The following is a 20548-nucleotide window of genomic DNA, read 5'->3' as shown; positions in this document are numbered from 1 at the left end:
CCGTCAGCACAGAGCCCAACGTGGGGCTCGAACCCACAAACCATGAGATCACGACCTGAGCCGAAGTCGGACCCTTAACCGACTGAGCCACCCAGACACCCCCACTTTAAGCAAGTTTTTATTCTTTGCAGTCTATTTACGAACACTGTTGCCCACATACTAAAAAGAAACATAAAGGCAGCAGGTTCACAACTGACCAGCCGCTGTCCCTTCACTGTGATGTCAAGTTGAGGGCATAGGCAAGTCTGTCCATCCCCAGTCCCTCCTCCAGCGCACACCGAGAGTAGGGGGCTTCCGGGAAGTCCCCCAAACGCTCCCTGCACCTGTCCCGACAGGTCGTGGGCAGCATGGACGCCCACCCCAACCGCTACTGTGCCACCGTGCGGGTTCAGCAGCACCGGCAAGAGATCATCCAGGACCTGGCCACCATGGTCCGCGAGCTCCTCATCCAGTTCTACAAGTCCACGCGCTTCAAGCCGACCCGCATCATCTTCTACCGCGACGGCGTCTCGGAGGGGCAGTTTCAGCAGGTAGGCCGCCTCGTGATTTCCCTCCCTGTGGTCTCAGGACGCCTTAGGGTCACCCGTTTGTCCCGTACGATAGCTTGTCCGGTTCTCTGGTGAAAACGGTGATGTGGTTTCTATCCGGCCAGAGCGTGGAAGGCAGGCCAGGGAAGCGGATGCCCAGCCAGCGGTGCCGAGCCGGGACGGGAGGGACGAGGGGCTCGGCTTGGGCACGTGGCCCTTCCAGAGGCTTGGCCGGGGAGAGTCTGTGAGCTGGAGACAACGGTTTTGTCTGGGGGTCACCGTGTGCAGTGTGAAAGGCAGACTGCAGGGGGCCCTGGAGCGGGGCTGGGCGGGGGCCCCTTTGGAAGGAGGGTTAAACACAGGGTTCACAGCCACCATCTGGACGTGGAGGGAACGGCGGGGTCTCGGGTGACCTGTGGATCCCGGGCCCGGCTGGCTGCCATCAGACGCGGGGAGTAGTGGAGGAGAGGCGAGGGAGCGGGTACGGGGAGACTGTGCTCGGCTCCCGGGCACCTGCCTCACCTCCCTGTGAAGGTGACCAGTGGTCGGCCTTGAACCCAGAGCTCGGGAGCTTGGTGCCCGGATGTGTCTCCACATCCGTCCAAGCTAATTCCAGCTCGGCATCCACCCTATCCCAACACGTGCCTCCTGGGAGATGTTGGCAGGGAAGGCAGAAGATACAGGGCCCGTGTCCGGTCCTGTGGGAGAAGGGACCCCAGAGGGGAGGGGATTCCGGGAGCTGCGCCGGAGCGTTCCAGAGGTCCCCAGGCTGCCTTGACAAACAGGCTGGATAGCACCTGACTAGGCGTGAGCAGGACGGCCTGGGCCTTCCTGGTCCAGAGTAGAAGCAGCTCATCCCCCTGAGGCCCACGTTTGGCGGGAAGAACAGAGTCGACACTTGAGGCCAGGGCCCCTCGGGGCGTGTGCAGGGGGGTGGGGGGCCGCTCCTGTGCCGTCCCCGCCAGCGGGTGCCAGCCGACCTTGAAGGCACCTCCTGTGCAGAACCTCTTGGGTTCCCTCGGTTGGAGATGTTCACCTCCCTCCTGCGCCCCCAGCCCGCTCACCCTCTGCTGCAGCCGGCCCTGCCGGGGAGGGGTCTGCGCCTTCTGGTCTCATCGCTGTGAACTTGCTCGGGGTCTTACGGAGTGACCCCAGCTGGCGTTTGTGAAACATCATCGTGACCTGTAATTAGGACAGGGCTTAGAAACATAAGGTGTGTGGTGCCTAGAACGGCCTTCACCACCGTGAGAGGACTTCTGCCCGCTTTACCTCTGAGACGGGCGGTGCTTCCTCTTTGTGGCCTGGCTCCCAGGCGCCTCGTGCGCCGCCACTTTAGTCTTCGCAGCAAGCCTGCGGGACGTAGGCTGTTCCCGTCTTAAAAGTGAAAACAAACGGGCATCAGAGAGGGTACGTGGCTTTCCCCGAGCCACACAGCTGCCTGGTGGTAGGGCTCAGGTTTGACCTCGGGCCCGGCTCCTAGGTCCTTGTGTTCTGCGAGGTTCTCTCCCTCCTCTCCAGCACAGAAAACAAGTTGTTTGGACGGATTCGTTCACGCGTGTGTCTCCCACGGTGCCTCGTTACTCCCGTGTATGGTGGGTGCCAGTCACTGAGAACATTCCAGAAAACAGTGTGAGCAACGTAACGCATCCTCTCATTTAAACCACCGAAGCACGAGACCTGGGTCTCGTTTGCTCAGTTACGTAAACGAAACAGCACCTGCGGGGAGGCAGAGGCTCGCAGCTGCTAACAGGCCGCTGGACTATCGTTTCTGAGCCTCAGGCTTCGTCGGCCAGCACGTGTTCCGAACGGCGTAGTTTGAGGTAGAAAGAGGCGGTGAAAGCGGAGTAAGGCGTGCGTGCGTTGTCTTCCCCCCCAGGTTCTCCACCACGAGCTACTGGCCATTCGCGAGGCGTGTATTAAGCTGGAAAAGGACTACCAGCCAGGGATCACGTTCATAGTGGTGCAGAAAAGGCACCACACGCGGCTCTTCTGCACCGACAAGAACGAGAGGGTGAGGCTCTGGCCACAGGGAGGGCCTGGGATGCGGGGCCGCGAGGGACGCGGGTCTGTGCTCAGCCCTCGGCCTGAGCCGCACTGCAGGGTGCTGGTGCCACCCCCACTGTTCCAGGTGTCTCGGGACGCCCCGTCCTGGGCGAGTTCCGTGGGGACCTAGCCTCAGGCGCCAGCGAAGGGCTCTCCTCAGTCTGGTGGGAGGGACGTTTGGACCTGCAAACCCCACAGGCCTGGGACAGGTCCGGGCAGGAGACGGCATTTGTCCAGTAAAGAAATTAGCAGGGATCTGGCTCTGAAAAAGGTCCGGTTAGTAACCACGGCGGTGGACAGAGTAGGTGGAACACGGCAAACTGGGGACCCTCACGGGAGGTTGGAGGCGGCTCTGGGGAGCCGGTCCAGGGGTATGTCTCCGGGCGTCCCGGAGCAAGGGGTGTCAGCGAGAAGCAAGATTCGTAGATGTAACTGCTCAGAATTCTCCATAGTTGAGGAAAGGCGGGAATCCTGAGGTTGAAAGTACTTTCCATGTTTCCAACAGGATAAATAAAAATAAATCTACAGGGGCGCCTGGGTGGCTCAGTCGGTTAAGCACCCGACTTCGGCTCAGGTCACGATCTCGCGGTCTGCAGGTTCGAGCCCCGCTCGGGCTCTGGGCTGATGGCTCGGAGCCTGGAGCCTGCTTCCGATTCTGTGTCTCCCTCTCTCTCTGCCCCTCCCCCATTCATGCTGTGGTCTCTCTCTGTCTCAAAAATAAATAAACATTAAAAAAAAATTAATAAAAAATAAAAATAAATCTACACGTAGACGTACTGTCCTCAACTTAACATTATCAGGTACCTGCCTGAGAAAAGGGACCCCCCACCCCCACCCCAGAAGGGAGAGACTCTACTCTGAGGGCCTGTAGCCATCCACTTGGTCAGTACCCACAGCACCAAGCCAGGACAGCAGCCGAGAGACGCTGACTGTCTGCAAGACAGAGGACAAATCGTTAGTGACAGAAAGGGACACTCTGTCACAGTCACAGGGATGAACTACCCAGAAGGGAGAACAACTGAGTTTGGACGTAACGCTGTGACCTAAAAAATATGGAAAGGGGGGTAAAAACCAGCGTAGCAAAACAGCGACAGAATTCCGAGGAGGAACGGACAGATCCACCAGCAAAGAGGTTCGTTTTAACGCCCTGCTCTCAGAAACTGAAACAGGCAGAATGAGTCAAAGCTAGAAATGGGAAGTATGAAGAGACCACGCCAGATCTTACGGTTGGTTAGAACCCAGCCACTGACAGTTGAGTTCACGTGGAAGGCTCGTGAAAGTTGCCTCGTACCGGGTCACAGAGGCAACCTCGGGAGATTTCCAAACCTCACTATTGGGCAAACCACAATTTTTTTTTTTTTTTATCAGACATTAAATTTTGAAGGAAGATAGAACTAAAAAGACATTTTAGCAAGGCCTGAAATTTTAACTTCCCTTCTAAGTAGTACATGCATTAAACACATAAAGAGAATAAAAATACAAAGTAATCAGAACTGAATAAAGACGAGCGTTTCACATCAGACTTCATGCAGTGCCTGGATAGCAGTGTACAGACTCAGGTACATTTGTTGGAAAATAAGAGAGAACCATCAAAGAAGCCCGCAGGTACAGGAAGGACAGAAGTGAGATGTCTGTCTGGGCGAGGAAGGAAAAGCTGAGGAGCCGGTGTGCTTGGTTCCCCTCGTTCCTTGGCCTGCAAACTTGACTCCTGCGAGGAGTCAAGGGGGCTCAAAGTCTGCTTATTGCTACACCCCCCCCCCCTCCAAATGGAAGATAATGAAGGAGAAAGTGAGGACAGAGCAGATTAACACGAACCAAACCTTCTTTGAAGATAGGTAAACCTAGCAAGACTCAATGAGGCAAAGAGAGGAAACCCTAACAATCTTAAGTAGCAAATAGAGAACTATGTATGATCTCAGGAAGGGGTGTGTGTTACCTTAAATCATCATGGGATAGTAATAGCGTCACGCTGGTAGATACCTTAGAAAACCTAGAAATAGATACAAACGGTTGTTTGTGCAATTACATAAATCACCGAAATCAGCTCAGGGGGATAATCCACTCATCATTTCCAAAAGGCATCAGGCCCAGAGAGTTTTACAGGCAAGCGTTACCAAACCTTCAAGACTGGATGATTTTAAAGTGTGGCAGAGAATAGGAAAAAAGCGGAAACGATTTAGTTTCTTTTATGAAGTTCATCCAGATTTTTTATAGGCAAATTTTACCAAACCTTCAAAGAATAATCTTACACAAAATATTTTAGAGAATGGGAAAAGTCGGGGGGACTCATAAAGTTACCCTGATGATACCAAGTGTTGGCGACAGTATGAGCGCTGTGCCGGGGTCAGGAGCACGGGGTCTGGAGCCAGGCAGCCTGGCTCTAGTCTGCCCCTCAGCATCTGGACTGCCCACAGGCGTCAGCCTCCCTGTACCACCTTCCTCAGGATGTCGGGAGGGTTAGCGGAGCTCACACACTAAGCACTTAGCATAGTCCTTGATACAAGTAAACGCATCATTAGACCCCCCCACGCTTCTGATGGGAGTGCAGACTGATAGCCAACTTGGGTGCAGTCGGGTAATTCTAAAGGTCTGCCCTGGAGAAACGAACCTGCCTGTGTGTAAGGAGACACGCGTAAGAGTGTTTATCGCAGTACTGTCTCTGATGTTCGTATACTGTCATACTGTGCAGTAACGAATATGAATAAACTCTGCGTATCACGTGAATACGTCTCAAAATGGTAAAAAATGGGCAGAAACAGTAAGTTGCAGAATATGTATGATGTAGGTATGCAATTTAAAAACCTGTGAAGTAACACGGTGTGGTGCTGATGGAGACTTAAATATGTAGCAAAAAAGTGATAAAGTCGAAATCCGAGTGAGACTGCAACATAGAAGGGAAGCGGTGGGGGGCGCCACAGAGAGAGAGCGCGTGCACAAGGGGGGCGGGGTTCACAGAGAGGGGGAGAGAGAGAGAGAATCCCAAGCAGGGCTCCAACTCAGGAACCACAAGATCATGACCTGAGTCACCCAGTCGCCCCCTGCCTTGAATATCACGTGTGCGTGGACGAGGACCCGTCCAGTGTCCATCGTGCACAGTTTTAGATTCAACAATAACGAAGAGCCTTCTAGCATTCCCCGCAGATTTTTCAGCAAAGGGAAGACACTGCCTCTCCCACCCGGGCCTCCTAAAGGCCCCGGCCTGCCTAGAACAGGAGCTTCCTTACTTCTGGTGGCTAGGATTTATTAAATTTTACTTTAATACCGTAGCCAATTTAAAGACTTCAAAATGGGGCAGCCCGTGGTCGGGAAGGCCCAGCACCAGACGGCAGCGTGGGCGAGGCTGGCTGGCTTGCTTTGCTCTGTTGCCCCTGGGCGTGTCTGACGGGTTCCTGTGTTGCCAAAGGTTGGGAAAAGTGGAAACATTCCGGCAGGCACGACTGTGGACACGAAAATCACCCACCCGACCGAGTTTGACTTCTACCTGTGTAGTCACGCCGGCATCCAGGTGAGGACACAGTCTCTGTGACACGGTCTGCGTGTTCAGCAAACACCGGAGGAGCACAGACCTCACGCCGAGCGCTCCCGTGGGATCCGGGGACGTGGTGTGGAAGGCGGGGCTGGGGCCCGAGCCCGTCCCCGGGGAGGTGGGGCAGTTAGCCGGCGAACAGGTGAGTCGGGACCACGGGGCGCTGGGGAGGAAGGACCCACTGGCGTGCTGTGGCCAGGGTCCCCGTTTTAGATGAGGTGAGGTCAGGCAGGCGGAGAGGTGGGTGCGAGGCCAGGGGCGCTGGCGAGGCCCGAGGGGGCGTCCTGCGTGCCTGGGGCCGACTCCGGGCCAACTCATTCCCACGTGGTGGGCTTCACCCTTGTCCCCCGCCACGCGTGTTTGCAGGCCGCACAGGGACGCTCTGTCAGTGCAGGGACCCGCGGTTTTTGTCATCAGACGTGCGGCACCGCGTCCTCGGTGAGGCGTCGCGTGGACGGGTCTCGGCAGCACCCCGGTGTGGGTGAGTTCTGGATGCCTCGCTCGCGTGCTCACGCCCTGACGCTCTGGTCCGCTTTTAGGGAACAAGCAGGCCTTCCCACTACCACGTGCTTTGGGACGACAATCGTTTCTCTTCCGACGAGCTGCAGATCCTCACCTACCAGCTGTGTCACACCTACGTGCGCTGCACGCGCTCCGTGTCCATCCCGGCGCCGGCGTACTACGCTCACCTGGTGGCCTTCCGCGCCAGGTACCACCTGGTGGACAAAGAACATGACAGGTAAGCGGCGTGCCTCTGCCGGCCGGGGTCGCGTTGGCAGCTGCGTTTCCCGGACGGGGAAGCGGCCGGGCCCCGGCGGCCGGAGCCGTCGGGCGCCCACCCGCCGGCGTCTTCCCCGCCGCCCGGCGGCTGCGTGGGCGCCTCCCCGGGTACCCGGGGCACTGAAGGCCGCGCTCTCTCTCTGTCTGTCCCCCCGCGCCCGCAGTGCCGAAGGAAGCCATACCTCCGGGCAGAGTAATGGGCGAGACCACCAAGCCTTGGCAAAGGCGGTCCAGGTTCATCAGGACACGCTGCGCACCATGTACTTTGCTTGACGTGTCGTAGTGTTTACGATGGTGTACGGAGTTGGATTCACATGAGACCAGCTACACTCAGACCAACAGATGCCCAGCCCTTCCGTGACAGCCAGCATCGAACATGAGACGTCATCGATTTTCGTAGATTCTCCATCTTCCAGAATGCCTTCCGTCCCGGATTTCAGACTTGGATTTTGAACTGCAGACCTGTATGAGACCCCATTGTTGTAGGAAGTATGGTTTGCCAAAATCTAGAAGCTGCTTCTTAAAATAGAGTCCCGTGTTTCCTAAAAATCTCCTAAAACCAGTCTATGAACTCAGGGCTTTAAAACATTTTTAATTTATTTGGTCATTCGATTTACTTGTTTTTAATACGTGATTCTCTATGAAATTGATGGGCTCAAACTAGCTGTGAACGTTCTCAGAGAGTGGAAGCAAAACACAGAGCACGGCAGTGGTTTTAAAGCCTTGAGCGTTGTGACGGGGTCGCTGACGTCTACACCAGAGTGACCCTAGTGCGCTCCTGACAGGGCTCACACAAGCTCTTCGGGGCCGAGGGCAGGTGGCCCGCCGAGGCGCCCACGGGCGTCTCGCTCTGTCACCACCCGCCTCTCACTCAGCTTGAAATAAGGAGCGGGGGCAGAAGACGGGCCATGTGTGTTTACAACATTTATAGGTCCAGAGAGATTGGCAGACAAGTGCCATTTTAATAAAAATTTATTTAAAAAAAAAAAAAAGAAAAAAGACAATATGCCGACAGTCTAATCGTAAGATTTGTCCTATAGGACTGTGACATTTATTTTCCAAAGTTTCTAAAGAATACGGGTCTGTGGTGATAAATACAGTACAATCCTTTTTCACTGTTATGTCTTTAATGTAAGAGAAAAAATATATATATCTGGTTTGCAGTATTAATGTGATAGGTAGATGCTGTTTTTCATTTTATTGACTATGGGGTGCTTATTGTGATCTGTTTAGCATATCAGGAGTGTTTTGGAGCCTGGAGACTGGACCGCCTCGTGTGGTTCTCGCGCTTACGTACAGGAGTATGCAATTGACTCAATGTGACCGCGACCCGCCTTCCCCGCGTAGATTGCGTAGCCTGTACCTTGGGGGGCACCGAGCGCGCACGGCAGCCGCTCGCCGCCACCCCACCTCCCGCCCCCGTGTGTTGCTCAGCCGGTTAAGCACAGATGGAATGTACTTATTCTTCCATTCCTGGAACAGGTCCACGTGTCGGAGTGCACTTCTCTCTGCGTCTGGTTCTCTGTTAGACGAGTCTCGTAGGATCTATGCACTGAAACGCGCAGAGAGCCGTCGGCGGTGGCTCCCCGTTGGGCGCGAGGCCAGCGGCCCGCGACGGAGCCTGCCCGCGGAGGTGGCGGACTGCAAAGCCCGCAGAAGAGATTTGCATTCTGGGCCCCAGACGCGGGTTTGCCAATCTAGAAGCCGTCGCACTAAGCGTGATACCACGGACAACTCCGGAAGGGTAACAGCAGACGACTCTGTGCTAAGTGGGCTGTTTGTCCTCGTAGACAGTTTTTAAAACAAATCAAATCCACGTTCAGTGTAGAGATTCGGGGAAGGAGACGAGCCCTCCCCCCCCCCCCCCCCCCCCCCCCCCCGTGCTGCTTTGTGCTCTGTAGGCTTATCCCTCCCTGCCGACGGCCCTCCCCGGACCCCCTCCCCGACACTGACCTCTGGCCCTGCGGTGGGACGGGGGTCCCGATGGGCTGCCTCTTGCTGGAGACAGCACCCCCACCTCCATCCTTGTCTGCTGGCTCGGAGGGGGGAGGGGCGACCGCAGGCGGGGCTGTGACGGACACTCGGCCTAGATTTTGGCGGCGATGACAAAGGGGCGACTATTGTTTGTGAAGATATATATTCAGAGTGGTGTGTGCGTGCGTGTCTGTGTGTGCATGTGGGTGTCTTAGTAATGGCGTTAGCCTTTTCTTGCTGTATCTTTTTTGTTTTGGGGGTTTTTTTGTTTTTTGGGTTGGTTGGGTTTTTTTGTTGTTATTTTGTTGGTTTTTGTTTTTTTGTTTTTTTTGTTGTTGTTATTTTGGTCTTTTTAAACGAACAGAAGCCTCTGCTCTAAGAAATGTTGCAATTCCCTGTCCTTTTATTGGCAAGTGGCACTTTCTCCTATTTTCAGAAGGATACCAATACACTCTTGGCTTAAATTACCAGGAGCATCCAAGCTAAGGAGGGAATCTCTTCACTAATACACCTTCGAAATCTGAAATTAGGTTAGTTTTCAGCCATGTTTAGGGTCATCTGGAACCGTGTGTCTCAAAGGCTTGTTTCTGCGACCTGCCACAGGGTCCTGGCGGTCAGGGCAGTGGCGGTGCTTGGTAAAAATGCAGACCCCTGAATCAGATTCTCCAGAGCTGGGCTGGGCGTCTGTGTTTTGTACCTTCAGCCGGGATTGCGGGGCTGCCTGAAGTCTGAGAACCCGTGATGGAGAACTTTCTGAAGAGTAATCTCCCTCGAGCACCGAGGGCCCAGCCCAGGGGAGCCCTTTGGCAGTGTGGGCAGGTGCCCTCTAAGCTAACGCCTAGGAAAGATCACAGGCTGACAGAAAATTAGACCTTTTTTTTTCTTTAATCATTTGAAGGCAAGGTGTTCCTTTTCGTGGGCATAGTACTTCGAGAAAGGTACTTTGTACAGCCCTATGCTAGTCTTATAAAACCTTTCATACTAAAAGCATTAACAGACCAAACGTCTCCAGCTGGGTTAGCTGCATACCTTTGTACACATCTGATGATTCAGAATTCAAATGGCTGTAGTTACAGTTTCTCAGGTAAATAATTGTTTTCCCAAATTTCTACCAATCCCCCCGTTATTAGGATCAGTTTTGAGACAGCGTAAAACCTCAAAGTGCAGTAGACTAAGTCTGAGCCCTGTTCGTGTGGAAGCCAAAAGGGGCCCTCGCCCGTCTCTGACTGTGCTTGCACCCCCCGCCCCTGGGCTACCTCGGCCCTCGTGGCCCCAGATTCCCAGGGGAGCCCCGTCCTCCGCGTGCGTGCGGTCACCGGAGGCTCGGGGCCCGTGTGGACTCGAGTGGCGTCCGCTCGCTGGCTTTGCCCCGCCCCACTGTTAAGTAAGGTGTGCCTTGCTTTAAGCAAACTGAATGTGAAAATTATGATGTAGAAATCTGGATTCATTAAAGAGGAAAACCAGGATTTATCTCGTCTCTTTCAAAGAGGTCTCCCAATGAGATTCTTATACTGGTACTCTTCCTAGTAGATTTTAAAATGTTCGCTTTAAGAGAAATGACTGTACCCCCCTCCCTTCCCCACTGTTCTGCTCGCCCCGCTCTCGCCCTAGTGACAAAGCAATGAAGGAAACCCCGGGGGAGCCGAGGGCGGCCGCTGCTTTGTGCCCGTGCCCCTTGGGGACGCTGAGATTCCAGCCTGTTTCTGTGCTACAAGCTCAGAATTGCCTAGTGCGGATACGTTATTGTAAAACTGGGCATACCTGTACTTTTAGAAAGGGACTGTTTGGTTTGGGAGTTGAGAAATCTTCACACACACACTTTTGATACGTTATAGGGTCTGCCTTTTACTTTTTAACGTGATGTCGCTTTCTGGTGGTGTTCTCACACTCCCGTGGATGAATGTTTGCACTCTAGAACCACAGGCGGCCCCTGGCCCTCGGTGGGTGGGTGGGGGTGGGGGTGGGGGGCTTGCCCGAGAGGGACGTGGTGGCAACGGAGTGATTTCCCTGCTCTTTTGAGGTTGGCCGGGGTCCCTGCTCTGACTGATATTCACCCTGGCTGCGGGGTGCTCATTGGAAAAGACCGTGTAGTTCAGTTCCTGCAGCGGGGTGCGGGGTAGTTTTACTGATGTCATATTATATGTTATTTTTATTGTTGGTAAATGCAAATGTTGCTATTTATTTTTTTTCTTTCTGCTCTGGTTCGATTTGGCCGATGTGGATATCCCAGTGCATGTGGTACCTGATGGATATGCTAGCAGTTTCTTTCCCCAACTTTTATAAATTGCCTAATGTTTACCTGCAAGTTTGCCGGATGATTTTATTTTTGGAAGCCACAAATGTAATTTTTCTGGATGAATTGTTTTTCTTATATATGCAGCAATGTAATTTTACATTGATCTGCAGGGTGATTTAAATTTTATTTTTACAAGGCAGTTTTTCAGTCAAATTATATATTTGATACAATATGTTAAGGGTAGACCAGCCAAGCGTCCTGCAGTTGGGACACCAGACTGTCTCTGGGGGGCCTGGGGGGCTGGGACGGCTTCTCTTGGTTGCTTGGCATCATGGAAGCACTTGGCTTGGTTCGTGGAGCCGTCAGGATCTGGATATACTCCTTCAACGGGACTTTGATCTGTCGGACAGTTAAAAGGATTTTTCATGGGCATTTACCTAAGGCAGTTCCATTAGGAGGAGCTTTAGAAGTTGACATAATCCAGACAGTGGACAATCCCAGTGGCCCAGACAAGCCATAGAAATTTCCCTGTGACCTCTCTTTGACTCATCTCTCACGCTCATGAGAAAAGGAATGTACAATAAATAGAAACTTCCTCAGTGTTCGTACGCCTCACTTTCAGAATGCAAATAGTTTATTTATATTTTAAGCCCTTCCCCAAAGTAACCAAGAATCTTCTCCCTCGAGCTGCCCTGCCTGCGGGTTTCGGCTGCGGTGACGTTCTCTTCAGTGTGGACACGGTGCACGTGTGACTTTGTAATGGGGCTGTCTGTGTTACACACACACGCTGACTCTTTTGTAAGGAAGATTTTCAACTCAGAATAATTGCACTGATTTTTTGACAACTTCCTTTTTATTATGTCCAACTTTGCATCTGCTGTACTTGTTTGAAATGATTGTAAATAGATGTAGGGCCGCAAACGTGATAGGAACGCGACGTGTCGCTTTGTTGTAGGGTACTGGCACGTTTTCAGTATTATGTGTTAGAGTCGCGTGGACTTCACTCTGCCTCTTTAGCCTTGTGTCTGCTGACCATTCATGAAGGACAAATTAGCCTCGTTTTCTTGTTTTCCAGAAAGGAAGTTTGCAGTTTATTGAAAGGGGAGTATGCTCTCCCGTTGAGGTCTGAAGATTTAACTTTAAGAGGGTTAATTATAAATCCTTTGAACGCTCTCTTTGGTCTAATTCCTGGTTGTTTTTCATGGCTCCTTAAAGCATTTTCTTCCAGTTCCATCCAGCATCTGACAGTTCGGATCAGAAGCATCTGTGTGGCCAATGTTGCCAGACGGTGAGGGCCTCCCTCACTTCTCTTTGGTCAGCCATCATTTTAAAGCCATGAGATCACTGTTGTGTCAAAACCGTCATTTGTGGCTTAGCCCATCGATGCTGGAGAGACCTGAGATCCAGCACTGTTCCTTTATGCCTTGTGACGTTGCTAGATGAGAAGTATGTGCTCCAGCCCACAGCCCACAGTGTGTAATTGTTGGCGGTCAGGCTACCCAGTAAGACACACACGGAGCTTCTAGACCCAAACCAGTCACGAATGTGTGTCAACGTAGCGTCGATGCCATCGTGGTGCCCTCCGTAACGCTTTTTTGGTTATGTTTTGCCATTTTATTGTCTAAAGTGAATGTATTGGCCTAGCCAAATCACTACAGAAAGTGGTTTCTGAATACCTTTTAGTTTAAAAAAAAGTAAATAAATGCAGATAAAGGCTACCTCTGAATTCTCAGTAGATTCGTGTTTGCTCTTAAGTGTAGCTATCCACACTGAAAATAGCCAAAACGTTGCCTGAATAAACTGAATTGTGAACATCTCTCTCTCCAGTTCTGGCTTGAAAATGCGTGTGCCATACTGTGACCCGTGGGCAGTCCCCTCCTCCCCCTCGGAGGTAAGAGAGGCGGGTCGGGACTCCTCGGGGCTGCCCGGCTCCATTTTGGGACTCGTTTTAGGACTCTAAGCAGCCAGCACGAATGAAACGGAAGAGCCTCCCGCACCGTCCTCCCAGGCTGGCGGGAGTGCCTCCGTGCGGGGCTGCGTGCGGGGCTGCGTGCAGCAAGACCCTGAAGCGGCCTGTGGTCCTGGCCTTGTGCGCTTCCCTGTATGCTGTGAGAAAGCACTCTTTTCTCTGCTTCACTCGTGAATGGGTTGAAAATGGCTCCCTCTGCGCTCTCCTCCCTTTTTACACGCTCTGTAAAATCACAAAGGTGCTTAAACACCGACTCTTGTGCAAAAATAATCCATCTAAAGTGGCCGTGTGGTCACAGGAGACAGTGCGGTCGTGATCGGCCTTTGACCTTGGAACCTTGAGTTACTGTCACTCCCTACTTAAAAATGATCTACGGTTTAAAAGCAAAATGTTCTGTCCGAGTCCAAGGCCCTTTGTTTGACCGGACATAAGGGCCCACAGCCAGCATCTTGAAGTCGGAGTTCCCAGGGCCCCCTGGGTCATCTGACACTAACTCGCTAACTCGCAGGCAGTCTGTCCTGAGAGTCTGTCACCTACCGCTCTGAATAGCCCTCCCTGTGATTAACCACTTTGCTGCCAGAACGTCCTTTGCCCACACGCTGCCGTGGGTCAGTCGGGGTCGCCCTCTGCCCTCTTCACCTCTTGTCTTTAGGCTCGTTAGGTTCTCTCATCTTTGGAAGGTCCGCATTTGCTGCGAGACCCCTCCGTTGGTTTGCTCTTAAATTGTTGAGCGACAGGCGGGCGGTTTTGCGGGAACGGACGTCTGGGGGCGTGGAGGTTGCTCTGCTCGCTCACCGGATGCTCCTCGGATGCTGACTTTGGCGCAGAGAGGTTACGCGTGTAACGTGACGTGGCAGTTTTTGCCTTTAGCACTGTCGTTTTGGGTTTTGATGCTTTTCTCGCTGTGCCGCGTGCTTTAATCCTGAAAGAGCTAAGTGTCCTTTGCGGTCTTTCTTACGAATGTTTTGTAATGGCGCGACTACACTGTTTCGTAGACACAGCCCTCCCCAAGATGCGTGGGCGCTCAGCGCGGGCACCCTCAGTGTCTGCTGACCTGCTGCTTCTGGAACTGCTCGGGCGCTCTGGGTCGGCCTTCTCTTCGACCAGAATCCCATTCAGGGCGTTTTCAGGGGACACCGCATGGCAGCCCACTCTGTTTCAGTAATGTGAACTGTTGAACTCAGATCCGCCCATGAGCTCTGTGCATAAATGTCTCCAGAATCCCGGGGTGGGCCTCTCCCGCCATTTTCACGTTCATGAAAAATTATTTTAAAAGAGGGAGCTGAAGACTACTGGTGCTTTTGTTAACACTTTTCTCTTACTGGTTGATGTGAAAGAGTTAAAGCTAAAACACCAAATATTAACTCTTCCTCCTCAAGTGTCTCCAGGAACTAGATGTTGAGGCCACCCTCGTTAAGCACCTTCTGAATCAAGGCCCTTCAAACCGTGAGTCGATCCCAAGACCAGCCTACACCATGAGGCCAGGGGTGCGGTGCAGGCCAACTGCGTGGCCCCTTGGCACCACTTGGCAGACCTCGGTGCTTGTGTTGGGGAGCCGAGGCTCCTTTGAACTCTAGAGACTGTGGGGACAATCTGGGGGGAGGGGGGGCGCGGGAGAGGGCAGGCCCCTCTGACCCAGGAAGTGGGTGGCACCAGGCCTTCCTCTGGTCTCCCTCGGTACCCGACTGAGCATGTTCTGGAAGACCCAGTCTCAGCCTCTGTGCCTTTAAAAGTCCGGTCCTCAGTGTCCTTTTGGAATCGCGTTGGGGCTGCGTTTTCATTGGGAAGTAAGCCTGGATCATTCCACAAGTCAATCATTGACCTTCTGCCTTTGAAGCTGCGTTTGCTCCTCAGCTCCTGACTTTGTAAACTGTGATGCCCGTGCATACTGTCTCACGTCGGAAAACGTTAGGTTCTTGTAGCCGCAGGATTTCCTTTCCGAGTCCACGTCCGCGGCGGGGATTCCGGGAAATGCGCGCAAGGTCCATCTCTTTTAGTCAGGCGTCGACCATAACCGTCAGCAAGACCTGGTGGTTTTGTCCCCTTAGTCGCTTGACAAGACTATTTAGTGTCATGGAACTAGATTTTTAGAAAAGGAATTGGAATCGTGTCTCTGGTAAATTGCGCGTGAAGTCCTCAGACGTAAGGTGCTATTGAGTCCTACTGTCCTTCTCTCGGGACGCTTTTCGTTAGCGTTGCTGTTTTGTGTGGTGTGCGGGGAAGCTGCTGACTGGGGTGAGCCGTGCATATAGGACTCCCGATGCTGACATACCTACAATGCAGTTTTTATCTCGAACTCGTCCAAGCCAGGTTTTGAGCAGTTTCTTGGCTGATGGTCTAATGACAAAACACCTTACCCTGTCCGGGATGATTTTATTGCTTTCAAGTGGGGGAAGGAACCCAATGTTACTTATTTTGAGAATGCGTAGAAATCCACCCTTAGTGGCTCCTCTTGGCCCTCCCTTCTCCCGGTCTCTCCTTTGTGAAAGGCAGTGAGTGGTCCTTCCCTCGGCAGAGGTGCTGGCTGCAGAGGGGAGGACACATTCAGAATTTCGGATCTTCTTCCAAGGCAAATACACGCGTGACTAAAATCCTGAGAGTATATCGTGTAGCACTAAATGGAAATTTGAGTCCTGAGTTTGATAGTGGATTTTAATGTAGTGGCTGAAGGTATGAATTCATGTTTTGTAACTATAGAGGCAAGTGAGTTTTTACTTTTTCAAAAGTTTTAAGAGAATAATTGTTAAGTTTCTGTGCAGCAAAGTGGCTAATTACTCATTAAATACAAGAAAAGAATGTAGTGTCTAAATCCAGATTTTTCTTACCTCTGATACACTTCAGATTACTTACCTAATATGTATTGAGGGGTTTTAACCCTGAGTTTTATCAACTTTTCTAGTTTTATTTTATTTTTATAAAATAATTGAAAAAGAACCAAAAATGAATTCAGAAGTTCCATAGGTAGATCTTGCCCCTTCTTAATTTTCCCCCCACAATAAAACATTTTAGAAGATATTTTGAATCCAAATGTATTGTGACCATTGAAAGTTTACTATTTTCTAAGAAGCTGAGCAGCTACAAGGGCCTCGTTTCAGGCGGTACTCTGCGTATTGTCTACGGACTGTTTATACCTGTGCGGTGGGTCTATGTGACGACGTCTTGTGCTTGCAATAGAGAAACCGTGCAGTGCTGTTTTGTAAAACTGCAAGTTCCTGTACAAACTAGTATTTATATACATTGGCCTCTCTGTATAATTTCTCATTTGCTACATGAATTGTACAAGTAATTATAAAATTATAGTACCTGCTAAATACAATTCGGAGGCTTACGTCCTTGTCTTTTGTTCACTACCATTCCGTGTGTTTTGAGGATGTCCGATGCCTGCATGACGCGAGGTGGTAATGCCACTTTAAATCAAGCCTTAATCAGATGTTAAAATTGTAAGTTTCAGAGTATGCAAAAATATTAGGCAGGGTGGGTTTAAACTGTTCAGATCAAGATGCTATATCCTAAATCAACCAGTCTCTTCTCTGGAGTTACAAAGGGAAACTTTCGGTGATCCAGATCCCTCTCTCGCTCTCTCTGGTCTGGCGTGGCCGTTGCCACTGCTCGATGAAAACGGACCATTGTGCATTTCTGTGGCAGTCAAAATGACCTATTCTGAAAGTCTAGAGACTTTTTCAGGGTTACTTTTAAATGTTTGTTTTTTTTCCCTCCAGTCTGAGATTTATTTATGGCAAATGGAGAGTGTGATTTGGGCATGAATCTTACTGAACCTGCTCACGTTCTAAGCTTTCTTCAGGTAGTGCCACCTGCCATCGCTTCCGCATAGGATTATCTGGATTTTTGTTTTTGTAAAAGCATCTTAAACTTAGACATAAAATGGAGGGGACCCAGCTTTCTTTACAATGTGGATCTACCTCAGTTAAACAGTTGGGTGCTATTTACTAAGTCTGTCAAATCAAATTGGAAAAAGTAACCAAACAGCAGGATATAACTCCACACAAAGCTTGAAATCATAATTTCCGTTTATTTAATAATCTCTTTATTTATTTTGTGCCTTTTGTGTTGAATCCTAATGCATTGAAAAAATCAGTATGAAATTAAAATTCTTACATTGCAGGTGGGGAGAAAAGCCCAATTGGCCATGGAATTTGAGAGGTTGCCCCCAGCCAACAAGTAAGGTAGAACTGAAATCCCAACTGCCCTCTTGTGAAAAGAAAAGAAAAAAAAAAAAATGATGTCCAAGAGCAAATTAACATTTTACAAACAAATTCCAAACTCTTCTATGCATGTACTTAAAGCTCTCTCTTCATTTTCTGTGCCAATGAAGGGGCAGCCAAAACAACTCCCACGTACTTAACTGTTGCGGGTTTTGCCATCTGTGCCCCCTCCCCCCCCCCCCCGCCACCTCTGGCGTATTTTATACATTTATTTCATAAGCAGCAAATGGACTGTTGTCGATTTCATCTCTCCTGGTGGAGGTGTTGGTGGCCAGGGGGGAGCCGGAGGAAGAGGGGGGTGCGGGAGCCACTGAAGTGTGGGGTGGGCCGTTGGTGGGGTGGGGGGAGGTCTGCATTCAGCAACAGCCCCGGGGTTGCCCTGAGTGAGGCAAGCTTTCTGGCAGGTGAGAAAGTTAAGGTAGGAGATCGATGACTTTCCATGCTTTTATATTTGGCAGTTTACAATTCTAGACTTTTCCTACTGTGGTGATCTTTTTTAACTTAATTGTTTGGAGGTAACACAATATTTTGGAGTCTTAAGAATCTGATTTTATACCAATAAGAAATAAAAATTAGGGATCTTTCCTGTAGTGTATAGTTTTACTATTTTAAAGAGATCTCTGAATTTTACAAGAGAACCAACATTCCTTAGTGGCAAAACTCTGAAAGTTGATTTGGGAGGCTTTTTGCTGCAGGATCTCCAAAAAATGGGCCGATTCTAGTTAAATGTTCTCATTGTTGAGCGTCCATCGGGTCAGTACTTGAGCTCTATTTTGTAGAGTCGCTCATCCTTCGGTATGCTGCATATACAGATCGGCGCCGTTGCACTTTCTCAGTGGTGAGAAACGCCCCGCAATTGGCTCACCAGTAAGCATTCTGTTCTTTCACCTAACAAGAGTACTTTGGGGCAGGTGATTAAATTTATATAGGTACCTCAAGAAAAAGAACCTGAATATGCTGCATTTTGTTTCTTTAGCTTTTATATGTAGCATTTTGTTTTGCTCTTATCATTTTGTTTAGATCTACGCTTTTTGGACCCCAATAGACTGTTGGACGAGATTTTAAAGTGACTCTTGTCGGGATACAGGATCCTTTGTTTTTGTCTTTTCAACTGCAGTATCTGGTTCAAAGGTCGCCCACCATTAGTGCTACTTCACCCAAATGCACCTGCGAAAAAGGATACCGTGTGTGTAGGCAGACAATAATGTTCCCGGTCCTTTCTGTTCATGCTGCTTCCTTAATTCTTTTCTCCGTGTCATCAAGAGGTTGGATGACTTGTTTCTAAGGTCAGACTTAAACATCTTGGCATCTTAATGGCTTCAACACAGACCTCACAAAATTGCCATTGAGTAAGTAGCATGATCCTAAAGGAAGCGCTGGCATCAGGCAGCCGGATGGATCTGGTCTCGGAAGAGCCAGTCTCCGCGTCTCTCCATCCCCAGCCCTCACCCTCACCCGGCAGGTGGGGAGTGGTCTTGATGGACGAAAGACAAACTGGTGAAGAATGCCAAAGGCTGAGACACTGAGCATCTATTGTCACGTTCAAGCTTAGCTGGGTCCTTTCGAGTTTGTTTTACAGCTTACTAGGTTAAGTAGTTTGCACTATTTTTGCAATAAATTCATGGAAAACCTAACAGTTACTTGTTTTGTTTCTTACTGTGTGTATATAAACTAATACTAAAAGTTTGGCATAGTGTTTTTTCACCTCCTTACATAACCCTTAACATGCACAGAATGCTGTAAATCTGATAAAATATGATGTGAATGATATTTTATAAAGTTATTTTGTATGGTGTCAATTTTGTTTTGCCTCATAGTATGTCAGCAAAAAATAAAATAAAATTCCTCATATTTACAGCTGCCTCTCCCAAAGATTTTCAATTACTCACAGATTTTATTTGGGCACTATCTTCGGTACGGTGTAAGATTCCAGGTTTCCAAGGTGGGAGCACGCCTCCAGTGATGGACGTCCAGAGGCCTAGTCTGCAAGTATTGGACCAATTCCTTGAACAACGTATCCAGAAATCCAGAAACTCAAAAGGGCTAAGCATCAGTCCCTGAGAATTCGGGTTTGGGGATGAGAGCCACAGGAACGAACTAGAAAAACGAATGCGGTATCTAGGGGGACTGGGGTGTTTCTACTCTAAATGCCATGAGAAAGGATGAAGTCAAAAGCCGCAGAACTAAGCCCCAGGCAAATGCAAGCCCTGAGATCCACATTGTGTGGGAACCGGAACTGACCACATCCAGGTGTCTCATCCTGGTGCGTCACAACCCCCTCCACCAGGCTAGGGTGACACATACTGCTGCAGCTCTGAAGGCCCTGGTGGCCTTGCTGTGGGCTGTTTGTGACTCCCACTATCTGTACCCTCAAGAATATATGCTGTTGGGAAAGGAGGGCTGGGCTTAAAGCCAAACAATGGCTGAAAACCCTAGGATACACGTACATTGGTGCTAAAGCAGGCCAAGGTTTCGTTCTTGTTATTTTCTGATTTTTAAGACTATTAATTACAGAGAATGTAAAAATTCAGATGAACATAAAGATGAAAATTTTCAATTATTTATAATCACAACACGGATAGGGATTCTTAAAACTTCTGGTGTATTTTGTTCCAGTCTTTTTTTTTTTTTCCTTCCCCTTTCCTGACAAAATCAAGATGAAGTTCTTCCCACTACCTCCCGCCTAATGTATCCAGGACCCTGTACTTCTCACTGACTTACTATCTAAAACCACCTAGCACTTTTGTGCCCACTGGCCCCGGGACATCTAGCTGCTACTGGAAGAATATAAGAAAATGATGAGAGCTCTATAATCTCTTAATCGATATGGGCTTACCTTATTACATTCTTGCTGTTTAAGTCTCACTTTATTGAGTGGCCAGAAGCATTATATTCACGAACTGACTACAAAAACCTAAGGATTAAAACTGTAACGATGGGGCGCCTGGGAGTCTCCGTCGGTTAAGCATCCAATCTTTGATTTTGGCTCAGGTCGTGACCTCCCTTGCTTATGAGATCAAGCCCAGAGTCAGGCTCCCCACTAACAGTGCAGACCCTGCTTGGGATTCTCTGTCTCCGTCTCTCCCCCTCTCCCCTCTCCCATTTACATGCTTTCTAAAGAAGTAAAATTTTAAAAACCTATGATGGTGAGTGTTACACGAATTCGGAAATAATTTCAGAAAAGCAAGCTGCTTGATCAGGGCGTTTCTGCTCCACAGAGGACGGGGAGCCCACATCAAGGGGAATGGAAGGTTAAGGTAGGAAAACTAC

At 50.1% G+C, this 20548-nt stretch overlaps 1 protein-coding gene across 1 annotated transcript in view; it reads left to right on the top strand.

Annotated features, from left to right (window-relative positions):
* AGO2 (argonaute RISC catalytic component 2) overlaps positions 1-19135 on the top strand; it is a 114901-nt gene extending 95766 nt beyond the window's left edge. The window contains 5 exon segments of the mRNA XM_043601850.1: positions 336-530; positions 2404-2538; positions 5974-6075; positions 6636-6835; positions 7041-19135. Coding sequence (XP_043457785.1) covers positions 336-530; positions 2404-2538; positions 5974-6075; positions 6636-6835; positions 7041-7149 — 741 coding nt within the window. The 3' untranslated portion in view covers positions 7150-19135.
* The last annotated feature ends 1413 nt before the right edge of the window (positions 19136-20548 follow it).

This window comes from Prionailurus bengalensis, chromosome F2, assembly GCF_016509475.1.
Source record: "Prionailurus bengalensis isolate Pbe53 chromosome F2, Fcat_Pben_1.1_paternal_pri, whole genome shotgun sequence".
Classification (NCBI taxonomy): Eukaryota; Metazoa; Chordata; class Mammalia; order Carnivora; family Felidae; genus Prionailurus; species Prionailurus bengalensis.
This window is presented reverse-complemented; position numbering and strand designations above follow the sequence as displayed.